This window comes from Octopus sinensis, linkage group LG23 (assembly GCF_006345805.1).
Source record: "Octopus sinensis linkage group LG23, ASM634580v1, whole genome shotgun sequence".
NCBI classification, from domain to species: Eukaryota; Metazoa; Mollusca; class Cephalopoda; order Octopoda; family Octopodidae; genus Octopus; species Octopus sinensis.
Window position 1 is genome coordinate 11,476,170 of NC_043019.1, and position 13,217 is coordinate 11,489,386.

General features: G+C 39.6%; 1 protein-coding gene across 1 annotated transcript; it reads right to left on the reverse strand.

Annotated features, from left to right (window-relative positions):
• Positions 1-3,270: 3,270 nt before the first annotated feature.
• Positions 3,271-12,932, reverse strand: LOC115223613 (WASH complex subunit 1). Its single transcript, XM_029794269.2, has 4 exons — positions 12,783-12,932; positions 8,711-9,327; positions 5,146-5,354; positions 3,271-4,230 (listed from the first exon to the last, which is right to left on the reverse strand). Exons 2-4 carry the CDS (start codon positions 9,229-9,231, stop codon positions 3,527-3,529), a joined length of 1,434 nt encoding a protein of 477 aa, XP_029650129.1. The 5' UTR covers positions 9,232-9,327; positions 12,783-12,932; the 3' UTR covers positions 3,271-3,526.
• Positions 12,933-13,217: the final 285 nt, after the last annotated feature.

Consider the following 13,217-nt stretch of genomic DNA (forward strand, 5'->3'; position numbering starts at 1 on the left):
AATAATAATAATAATAATAATGATAATGATAATAATTAAAGAAGCACACAGCCTCGGATTAATTTACAGAGACCAGGGAGAGAAAGGAATATGTGATGTTCATTCCTTTCTGAAGGATATTTACAATATGTTATTCTTTTAACAGTTTCAACCATTGAATTTTTGGTCATGTTGGGGTACTGCGCCGCTAGTATATAGTCAATTAACTCACCCACTATCTGTGACTAGAGATATGCATGCATTTAACTGACCTCAAAGCAGGGTTACAAGGAGTTTATCTCAAGGGTACACCACACCAGAGTTTAGTCTGTACACCACCACCTCATACAAACTACTATAACTCTCAACATGATCCCTCCATATGTTGTTTACAATAGTGACATATTCTTATGGAAGTTGTAGAGCTGAAAACGAGGTAATTTCTACTCTTCTCCTCGGGAAGCCATCTGCTCACAATACCAGAGGGCGCACACTCTCCTACCCTGATGAAATATCCAGGGATACAGGCAACCAGCAACAGGACCTCCGTAATGCTATGATGGACCGTGAAGTCTGGTGTAGCATGGTAAATTCCATTGTCTCGACCACGGTCGAACAATGATGATGATGGAAGCTGGCAGATTCTTAATCACACCAGATAAAATCCTTTCAGCATTTCTTCAGCTTTATGTTCCGAGTTCAAACTCCACCAAAGCCAGCTTTGCCTTTCATCCTCATCATCATTTAACGTCCGCTTTCCACGCTAGCATGGGTTGGATGGTTTGACTGAGGACTGGCGAACCAGATGACTGCACCAGGCTCCAATCCGATCTGGCAGAGTTTCTACAGCTGGATGCCCTTCCTAACGCCAACCACTCAGAGTGTAGTGGGTGCTTTTACATGCCACCGGCACGAGGGTCAGTCTGGTGGTACTGGCAGTGGCCACGCTTGAAATGGTGTTTTTCACGTGCTACCTGCACGAAATACTTAGCAGCATTTCATCCGTCTTCACATTCTGTTGCCAAGGTCAACTTTGTCCATCCTTTTGGAATCAATAAAAAGAGCAACAGTCAAAGCACTGGGGTCAATGTACTCAACTTACCCCACCCCTGAACTTGCTGACCCTGGGCCAAAATTTGCAATCATTATTATTACTAAGGCAGTGAGATGGTAGAATTGTTACTGTTCCAGAAAATTTGCTTAGTGATTTGTCTTCTGGTCTCACATTCTGAGTTCAAATTCCACCAAGGCTGACTTTACTTTTCATTCTTTCGGGGTCAATAAAATGAACACTGGGGTCAGTTTGAACATAAAACAGGTAGAATATCTGGGCCTGATATGGCCTGTTTAAGTGCTAAAGGGTTAAACTGGCCATATCTGGCCAAAATATTCTACCTGTTTTATATTCAAACTGGCCATATCTGGCCGCTCACACTTACCCTACAATGTCATTCTACAAATAAACACTCATATCATTGAAATCTCAAAGCTACAAGAAAATGCATAATTAATCCAAAACAATATGACTAAATGAGCATTACATTTGACAGAGTAACCTAAATGCTGAAAGGTTAATAGACATCAAGCTTTAGCCCTTCATGTTCTGGGTTCAAATCCTACTTTCTCCCTCTCTCCCTGCTTCTTCTACAAAATTGTGGTCTTGAGACAATTTATAGTAAATTGTAGCACATCAGTTTGGAAAGCAAGAGAGAGTTGGTTATTATTCTTCAGACTGTCCTTTTCCCAGCCCATTGCACTAAAGATTTCGCTTAATCATCTGCCTACTTTCCACAGAGGTGCTACCCTCGGGAATTGTAGAACTGAGGGAGGAAATCTCTCAGTTAAAGTAAGTTCTGTTTAGGTGTCTTATCCCCGCTCCTCCTCCTCCTCTAGTATTTATTGTTACCTCCTGGAAACTGCTTTTCCTCCTCCTCCCCCTCCCCCCGCTCCACAGACATCCATCCCATAGATGGCCATTGTGAGCACTAGGCCTGTAACAGGGAATACCAGCCCTTGCTCCTTTGGATGACCTAGCAAAGAAAGAAAGAAAGAAAAAGAAAGAGAAAAAGACAGAGAAAGAAAAAGGAAAGAAAGGAAAGAGAGAAAGGAAAAAGAAAAGTAGGAAGATGTCCTACTTTGATTGCAATTTGTAATTGAAGCTAACCTACATTTTACTAATATTGAGAAAGGCATGTGCATGTGTGTGTGTGTATATATATATATATATATATATAAGCACACACACAAACACATCTATCTATATATATATATATATTATATACACACACACACACGCATCTAAACAAAACACTAAAAAAAAATTTGGTATATTTTTAAACATATACCAAATTTTTCCAGTCCCTTATTTTGATATGTAATTCCACTGCAAACAGAAGTTACCAGAAATTTAAAATGATATATATATATATATATAAATATAAGAAGGACTTTTTTCAACCACTATGTGGAAACCCTTATGCTAGAAGAAGATCTGCTATGGTCTTAAACACTAAGAATTGTTCTCCAGAAAAATTTAGCACACCAGAAACGGTGTTAAAATTGATGTTATCAAATTAATATCCAATTTTTTCACCCTCATTTTGATTTTAATATATATATATATATATATATATATATCTTTATATATAAAAGAGAGGTTGTGTGCTGTCTGTCTCCTACGATTTAGATTCCTAACTACTCCCACATTTTGTGGTGCAGTTAAACCAAAACCGGGTATCTTACAGTCGTGATTCATATCGAGCCCTTCTGGGTATTAGCGCGCGTCTACGATGAGTCTACGATTTAAAAAATAATTTACCATCAATTTTTCCCATTTTTAATGCATTTTCGGCATATATAAGGGAAGTAACTCTCTAAAAATTTATTATTAGATCTCAGAACGTAAAAAGCTACAGTAACCCCCCTCCCTTTGTGGTTAGCCATATTGAGATGGCTATTATACTTTACATCTCTAAAAATGCTTATATAGTTATTTCCCTTACAAACCCGAGCAACGCCGGGCGATACCGCTAGTATATATAATTCAAAATAAAACATCTATATGCATAAACATGTTTTCTGTGAACATGCAATTGTACTTCACAAGGTCACAGTCTGGATTATAACCCCTTATATAGAACACACACACATTGATATGTATACATATATAGATATACATTCACACACTCATACGTTTGTCATCGCATAAAGTCATTCACCTGTGTCTATAAATCAATGGACCATGTGTGTATAAGAAAAAGCAAAGAATAAAAACAAAAAAAAAATTTTTTAAAAGAGGAAGAAAAGAAACCTTTTTTTTTGCTGTTTATTAAAGGGATTGATGTGTGTTATTTTTTTTCTCATTCATGTTAATGTGGCTGATATTGCTGTCATTGATAAACAAAGGATATCACATGTTCGTTTGAATTTAATTTAAAAATCTGGAGAGAATTTCGAGGGACTTAAAATTAAATAGGGATTTCTCAGTCAAAATCACTGTCAGAGTCGTCCTCGTCATCTTCGGCTATCTTAGGAATCGGCGGTGGAATCATGGCCGATATCTTGTCCATGACATTCCCTCCGTTGGTCGACGGTGGCTCCTTTTCTTGCTGGCGGCGGGCTTGCTGGTGTTTCCAGAGATGCCCCGCCGTCGCATGCACAGCTTCTTCATCAGGTCCCCCATCAGGTCTCCGCCCCCGCCACCCCCACCCCCGCCGCCACCGTCGTCAAGGGTGTCCATCTTGTCTTTGCTCTTCTTCCCACTCTTCGACTCCTTGACGTTCTTCAGCTTGGACTTGCCTCCTGCTGCTCTGATCGACGCCATCAGGTTCGACCGGCTGTCCGTGCTTGCCGGCTTCGCGTCACCGGCGCTGCTTTTCTCAGAAGGCTCATCGGCTTCGGGGCTGGGTTCCGGAGGCGGGGGTGGCGGAGGAGGTGGCGGTCCTCCGTTGGATACTGCTGGTGGTGGTGGTGGCGGCGGTGGAGGTGGCGGTGGTGACGTTGCGGAAGGCGGTGGTGGTGGGGGAGGGGGAGGTGGAACCGAGGGGGACGGTGGCATGGGCGATGCCGTGCTGTTGGCGACTGTGGCACGGCCTCCAGCCGCACTTGGAAGCTCGGTTGTGGACAGCGAAGGCTTGTCAAAGTCAAGGCTATCAGATTCCCCAATGGTGGGCAGGTCAGGCATGCTACTGGGTACGGAGGGAGCAATAGATGGGCCCAAATCGGCCATGTAGGAGACATCATCAGCAACACCTACAAAGAGACGAAAAAGAAAATGCTAGGTGAGACATAGTAATACATTTGACTGTATGAAAGAATCTTAATACACAACCAAAGAATGAAAGGAAGTACATTTCAAAAATATAGGCGCAGGAGTGGTTTACCAACCACAGAGCAATTATTAAAGACTTGACCAATGGAAAACCAGGTCAAAGCGACTAAAACAAATGTCTGAATATGCACATAGACAAAGATGATTCTGTTTCTGCTACACATGACTGGTTAGGGTATCTCAAGAGGAGAATAAAATAAGACACTGAGTCAGCTTTCACTGTCTGTGACTGTTCAGTTGCCTATTGATAATCAGTATCAAATGGGAAGCCTTCCAAACCTCAGTGAGATACAAAGAGAAACACCAGTGCCATCATATACAGTGCTGAGAGACAATACCTAATATTTATAGCAGGAGTACAGATGAAAAAATTTTCAAACTAGGAAGAATTCTGTTAAAGGATTAGCAAGAAAGCCAGTTTCAATAATTTTCAAGAACAGGCAGTCCTGTCTATTGTACAGGCACACAATGCAGAGAGTCTCTTTGACAATGTTTGTTCATACTGCAAAGCTTCTAGATGGGCTGCTGAATTGAAATCTCTACATTGCTTTGAAGGGAAGGTAAAACTTGACAAACTGCTTTCCCCTCCATAGTCGGACTACCTTGATGTTTGTTTAAAAAAGAGAGATTATGACTATGATAAAATAATCAAAGCAATATTTAAGCAAGTGAGCATTATTATACAAAGAAATAATTAGATGTAAAAATCATAAAAATTATTAGAATTGGGAATCAAATGTAAAAGTATTATCAAGTGACTAGCAGAAAACCACCCGGAGGGCAGTCTTTCTGCCAGGACATAATCATGGATGTTGTAAATGGTTTCTAATACTGACCTGGTAAATCAGGTAAGGAAGTTGGGGCAGTAATTTCTGGAACATTGCCAATACTGGGGACGTAGAAATAGTTGTCAGCTTCCAATCGTTTAATCTCCTCATTTTTGGCAATACTGCTTGGAGCTTCAGTCAGACCATCCTCCTCTCCAATATCTTCGCGTGTCTTTGTCACCACACCCAGAGGATCAAGCATCACATATTTCTTGTAACTGCAAAATGGGAGACAGTGAAGGTGTCAATCGATACATTTCTATTATAGTTATCATAGTCATTAAAATTAATTATAATTAACCTAGATGTTACAGTTGATATACAAGAGGGTGATGAGAGGTTCCTGGCTTTAAGGGTATCATGAAAGGTATAGCTGGAGGCCCAATCTGCCAAGTTCTTTTACAGGGCTTAGAAAAACCGAAGGACTGCTTCAATAAGTGTGTGAATCTGAGAAGGGAATATGTTGAATAAAATCATAACTGATCTGCCTGTATTTTCTTTTACCCAAAGCCAGGATCTCTTCGGCACCCCCTCATAGCCGCAATTAAGGAAACGGTCTGCCTCTTTTGTGACTTACAGAGCGAGCAATATGTAGTGGTGACACTGGGTGAGAAAGGAGAACTTGTGTTGGTAAGGTGGGTAGGTAAGGAAAAGACGGATCTTTACCTTTTGACAAAGAGATTTTTAAAAATAATTTTTTGTAACTAAACACTTTCAAACTTCAGACACTGGTAGAATGTGTCACATAAAACATCTTTTACTCTTAGCATTTTTGAGAAAAACTGTTATGGGCTGAATAGGTCAACAGGAACCAGCAAGCAGAGCTGCATCAAGCTCCAATATCTTCTTTGACATGGTTTCTACAGCTGGATGCCCTTCTTAACATTAAGTACTTTATAGAGTGTACTAAGTGTTGTTTAGTTGGCACCAGCACTAGTGAGGTAACCAAGTAACTTGCAAGATGAGATTCCCCCCAACAGAAAGAGGGGGATTAATATTGAGGAAGGTGGCTGGGTGCCAGGTGCTGAGAGGACCAGAAACAGGTATCTTGCTGTAGAGGAGGTATTTGGTTACCACAGTTGGAAACGAGAGAAAATGGCAAAAATGCATCAAAGTCCTAGACACGCTATATCTGAAGGATGCATTGAATAGTGTAGTCCTAGACATGTCTGAAGGACATATTGAAAAGTGCAGTCCTAGATATATTAAGTCTGAAGGACACATTAGATAGTGTAGTCCTAGATATACTATGCCTGAAGGACACATTGAAAAGTGTAGTCCTAGATATATTAAGTCTGAAGGACACATTGGATAATGTAGTCTAATATATACTATATCTGAAAGACACATTGGATACTACAGAGGTTGGGCAAAAACAGAACAACTAAAAGAACTTTTCAACTATGGTATTAAAAGTTTCAAGGGGAGTTAAGCTGACACAAGTTATAAGTAGAGTAATCTCCCTTGCCCGAAACGACGCCTTCACTCATAAAGTACTGCTTCTACAGCTGGATGCTATAGAAGAAGACACTCGTACAAGGTACCACATAGTGGGACTAAACACCAAATCGCATGGTGTTGAATTGTGGTGCCATGCAGTGGGACTGAACCTGAAAGCATGTGGTTTCGAAGAGGATTCCTTAACTGCACAGCTGTGCTTGAAGAGAACTCAGTACTTTAAAGCACTGCTTTCAGATGTAGCAACTTGTTGGGGTTTCTTCTTCTCCATTTCTGCTGACAGTCGCAGTATAAACCCTAATAGGGCTCTGATAAAACATCACAGTGGCCTTGTTCAAAATGTTACAGAAGCTTTGCAAAAAAAATGCCTTACTTAAAAGGCCACAGAGATTTTGCTAAGAAGGTCAGAGAGGTCTTGCTAAAATGGTCATGGTGACACTTCTAAAAAGTTACTGGAGCTTTATTGAAACATCACTGGAAGCCTTGCAAAAAACGTTACAGAGAGCTCGTTAAAAAGCTCAGGGAACTCTTGCCAAAATTTCATGGAGGCCTTGCTAAAAAAAGTCACAGAAGCTTTGCTTAATAATCACATAGGCCCTTCCAAAAAGGGTCAAAGGCTCCAATAAAAATATAGCAGAAACACAGTTCTGTATTTAAGAGATGAGGAATTATGTACATTATTTACATTCCATGGATATTTGTCCTCATCTTGTTTGTTGTTAACACAACGTTTCGGCTGATATACTCTCCAGCCTTCATCAGGTGTCTTGGGGATATTTCGAACCTGGGTTCTCATTCCTAAGGTATTTTCCTTAGGAATGAGAACCCAGGTTAGAAATTTCCCCAAGACACCTGATGACGGCTGGAGGGTATATCAGCCGAAACGTTGTGTTAACAACAAACAAGATGAGGACAAATATCCGTCAATTGTAAATAATGTGTAGTACAACGGTTTAGCATTTTTCAACAGTGTAGTAAGCTCCACATACAAACAAGGTGAGGACAAATATCTGTCGAATGTAAATAATGTAAATAGCAGATACATACTAAAAAGATCACATGCAGTCACTCTCTTCCTCTGACAACTATTAAAAAAAATCCCACGTACAAGGCACCCATACTGGTAGCACATAAATGCACTCAAGCCAGTGCTGTGTAAAAGCACCCAGCACACTCTGTAAAGTGGTTGGCATTAGGAAAGGAATCCAGTCATAGAAACCATGCCAAAATAGACAACTGGAGCTTGGGCATCTCTGCAGCAGGCCCGCTCCTGTCAAACCTTCCAAACCACGGCAGCATGGGAAACAGAAATGTTAAATGTAAGGTGGCGAGCTGGCAGAAATGTTAGCATGCCAGGCGAAATGCGAATCAGTATTTCAAATTCCGCCGAGGTCAACTTTGCCTTTCATCCTTTTGGGGTCGATAAATTAAGTACCTATTTCTTTACTACCCACAAGGGGCTAAACACAGAGAGCACAAACAAGGACAGACAAACGGATTAAGTCGATTATATCAGTGCGTAACTGGTACTTAATTTATCGACCCCGAAAGGATGAAAGGCAAAGTCAACCTCGGCGGAATTTGAACTCAGAACGTAACGGCAGACGAAATACGGCTATGCATTTCGCCCGACGTGTTAACGTGTCTGCCAGCTCACCGCCTGTAAATTAAGTACCAGTTACCCACTGGGGTCGAAGTAATTACCTTAATCCCTTTGTCTGTCCTTGTTAGTCCCCTCTGTGTTTAGCCCCTTGTGGGCAATAAAGAAATAAGACATGTTAAATGATGATGATAGCCAGAGCTACATGTTGTGTTCTTGAGCAAGACACTTTATTTCACGTTGTTCCAGTTCACTCAGCTGTAGAAATGAGTTGCGACATCACAGGTGCCAAGCTGTATCGGCCCTTGCATTTCCCTTGGACAACATTGGTGACGTGGAGAGGGGAGGCCGGTATGCATGGGCGACTGCTGGTCTTCCATAAAACAACCTTGCCCAGACTTGTGCCTCAGAGGGTAACTCTCTAGGTGCAAACCCATGGTCAGTGTCTGACCGAAGGTGGTCACCACCACTGCATGTCTACAACATAAACAATAACAACATAAAACAATAACTTACAGATTTTCAGAAGTATTAAAGAGCAGCAGGGTTGATATAGATGGAATGTTGTGGGGCAGTCGACCAAGTCCTTCACCCTCACCCTCACGCTGTTTACTTTTCAAATTAATGTGAACATTGTAGAACTGTAATTTCTCTTTCAGCACTTTCTCGTCGACCACGATGTGTTTGTTTCCCTGCAGCTTTGAGTGTGTTTTCTTCAGGACTTTTAGATTCTGTCTATCTCGGAACAAGCTGTTGTATTCGTCGAGGTATTCAGTGGAAGGAAACTTGGCAGAAGCAAACACCCTGGTCGCTTTGTTGCTGCCCTTCAGCTTCTCGACTTTGGCTTGCGCTATGCCGACCCGGTTGTTTACTTTGTCCAGGCGCTGAAGGTTGTCGTTGACTTTGTTGCTGATGCGGTCGAAAATATCATCAGTCACTTGATACAGGTACTGCAATGTGTCAGCAATTTGAATGATGGTATCTTCCTGCCACAAATCAGGAGGGATTGTCGGAATGTTATATATCTGGTTAGACATATTGGCTAACTATGTCACTTCGTTGAGGTAAATGTCATTTGTCAATTTGTTGAAGTAGGAACTGGAAAATAGGCAACAGTGGCTCTCTTAGTTCATCTGAAATGAAAAAAAAATTATTGGATAATTAAAACAATTTCCTCATTAAATATTTCTTTTTAAATATATTATTTTATCTTTCTTATTTCTTCACTGCCCACAGAGGGGCTAAACATGGAGGGGACAAACAAAGACAGACAAAGGGATTAAGTCGATTACATCGACCCCAGTGCGTAACAGGTACTTACTTAATCGACCCCGAAAGGATGAAAGGCAAAGTCGACCTCGGCGGAATTTGAACTCATAATGTAACAGCAGACGAAATGACTATTTCTTTACTACCCACAAGGGACTAAACACAGAGGACAAACGGATTAAGTCGATTATATTGACCCCAGTGCATAACTGGTACTTATTTAACTGACCCCGAAAGGATGAAAGGCAAAGTCGACCTTGGTAGAATTTGAACTCAGTACACAGCGGTAGATGAAATACCGCTAAGTATTTCGTCCGGCGTGCTACCGTTTCTGCCAGCTCGCTGCCTTTATTTTTTAATTTTATCTTTCTTTAGTTCATCCTAAAGCATGCTGGTCTGCCCTCTATGATGGAAACCTTCATTGATAAAAATGTCGGTTAGGTCACATACACAGGATGGACAGCAGCAGAACCTGCAGACAAATCTATTACTCCAAACGATGGAAAGGGGAAAAAAAACCAGGGAAGACCTAAACTTCAAAGACACTGCAAAGAGGAATATAAAATGGAAAGGAATTCATCACAGTGAATGGCAAAGCAAAGCAGAAAACTGACCAGTAGGGAGAAAGCTTATGAAGACAAACCAAAGCCATGGACAGTCAGTCATGACGAGTGACAGGAGATACCACCATCTTCCTTCTCTCCTCTGTATTTTCCAACTGAGGTCACCATGCATCTCCTTTACAGCAAGATACCCACTTCTGTACAGGTACAGTTCTATATTTAAGAGATGAGGAATTATGTACATTATTTATATTATTTATATTTGACCTCATGTCTGTTGCCAGCCTCGCCTGGCCCCCGTGCCGGTGGCACGTAAAAGCACCATCCGTTCATGGCCGTTTGCCAGCTCCGTCTGGCACCTGTGTGGGTGGCACGTAAAAAGCACCCACTACACTCACGGAGTGGTTGGCGTTAGGGAGGGCATCCAGCCGTAGAAACACTGCCAGATCAGACTGGGCCTGGTGCAGCCTTCTGGCCTCACAGACCCCAGTTGAACCGTCCAACCCATGCTAGCATGAAAAGCAGACGCTAAATGATATTTGACCTCATCTTGTTTGTTGTTAACACAATGTTTTGGCTGATATATCCTCCAGCCTTCATCAGGTGTCTTGGGGAAATTTCAAACTTGGGTTCTCATTCCTAAGGTATTTTTCGATATTATTATTATTAAGGTCACTGCCTGAAATTGAACTTGGAATCTTGGGGTTAGTATCCCGCACTCTTAACCACTACGCCATATACCCACGGGCCTATGGCGTAGTGGTTAAGATAAGTTGGGCACAGGAGTTGATGTAATGGACTTACCCACTTCACCAACATTTCAGGCCTTGTGCCTTTAATAGAAAGGATTATCATTATTATTATTATTATTAAGGCAGCAAGCAGGCAGAATCATTGGCACACTGAACAAAATGCTGAGTGGCATTTCCTCAACTTTATGTTCTTAGTTCAAATTCCATCAAGGTCGATTTTGTCTTACGTACTTTTATATAAGTCAATGAAATTAGTATCAGTTAAGCACTGAGTAGGTGGGTGTAATTGATTATCCCACTCCCCACAAAATTCCTGGCCTAGAAAGAATTATCATAAACATTCTCCTTCCAAATTATTTTGCTTGTTTTCGTTGATGTTGGTGTTTAACTTTCATCAATGCTGATGAAGCAAGCTTATGACCAAAGGCATTCAAGCCATGACCATCCCCACGTTTTCCCTGGACACAATGCACTTGAAATTACACACATTTATATAGATGTATGTATCTCTACGTATATAGGTACGCATTATCTACAGCTTAGCCAAGTCAGCTGTGAAGGAAACACATCCCATCTATAGCCATTTCTTCATTTTTGTTCTTTAAACACAATGTACTAGGGATCAAAATTCGGCAGCTATTTCTACCAAATCGAACGACCACCGTAAAAGACTCTCCATCGGCTCGACATCTATTTGACACACACACACAGATTATATATATATATATATATATATATATATATATATATATATATATATATATATATATAAATTTTTATCTCGTTTGGCTTAACAGCCCTTCTTGTCTGTGTTACTGTTATTCTCCGTGTCCTGTCTTTTACTGTTTATATTTTGTACTGTCGTTACTGTCCTGTTTTTGTTACCATTTTTACTCCTCCGCAAAAAAATCTCAAATTTTATTTAATTTGATTTTCGCGGGAAGGAAAATTTCATTAAAGTCATGTATCGCCTTTTCCTTGTTTTGTATGTCCTGTACTCTATTTTTTCGTTGTTTAAAAAAATGTCCATTTCCTTGGTTTTGTGTTTATGTTTTCGTTTCTCCTTGTGTTCGACGTTTTTTTTGGTGTCCTGTATGCATGTATATATACATGTAGAGGTAGGTACGTACATATACGTATGTATATATGCATATGTTTTATTTATTTTTAATTTATATATATATATATATATATATATATATATATATACACACACACAGGGTGATTCAAAAGTCTCCCTGTATCAACAACAGGTATGACTAGATGTGTTATTATGAGTTCACAATGAGTGGGGTAAACGTTTTGCAATGTGTATTCAAAACAATGGTAACCATATAGAGCCTATTAAATAAATAAATAATAAAGAAACTGTTCTTATAAACAGTTTCTTATAAAAAAAAATAAACTGTTCCTATGTATGGCCACTTTTGAATCACCCTGTATGTATGTGTATATATGTGTGTACATATATATATATATATATATATATATATATATATATATATATATATATATACGTATATATGTATGCTTTTGCACGTGATTGTTGTTTATCCATGAAGAAAAATCTGTGGAACAATTAAACGCCCCGAAACCAATTTGTAGACATCACACATAAACACACACACACACAAACGAAATCGCCCTTAATTGGAAATTAAAATAATATTTCAAAATATCCTACTTTTATGAAAGAAAGCATTAATAAAGGGAAAACGACAAAATACACTACAGTGTTATAAACAGCAAATGTTTTTTTTGGGGGGTCGTGAGTAATAAACCCGACAAGAAACGAAAGGGGTGTGTGAAATGTTTTTAGTAAGAAGAGAAACTTGAAGCTTCTGTGGTAAATATATATAAGAAAGTTATATAAAAACAAGTTAACAGTTACCAATGGCTAGAATATGGAGCCCGTTAAAATGTTCTAAATTGATTTCGACAGCGTTTAAATAAATTAGAGAAATATATAAAGAGGAGAGAGGCTTTTAAAATAATAACACTCACAAAATTTCGATGCTGGAGTCAAGTTTCTATCGCTGAATTATGGTGGGCGGTGTCAAGTGAAATAGTTACTAGACAAATAATGGACCGCGATAAAACATCAAAAAAAAAACTCTTTTTTCTTGGCTTATACAATTTATGGATTGTAGCATTTAAATGCTTTTTAGATTAATATTTTATGTTTATATGTGAGAATTATTTGGAGTAATTTAACTGAGCTAAATTATAACATATTTGAAATTAATATTACACAACATTTGTATTATATATATATATATGTCATGTCCTACAATCACACATACATATAGGAAATAGCGTGACGTACACACACTGATAGGCAATGGTGTTGGCCACACATACATACACACACACACTGATAGCTACACACACTAATTTATTTCCTTGATTAGGCATACTGTTGATGAAATAAATGTGATA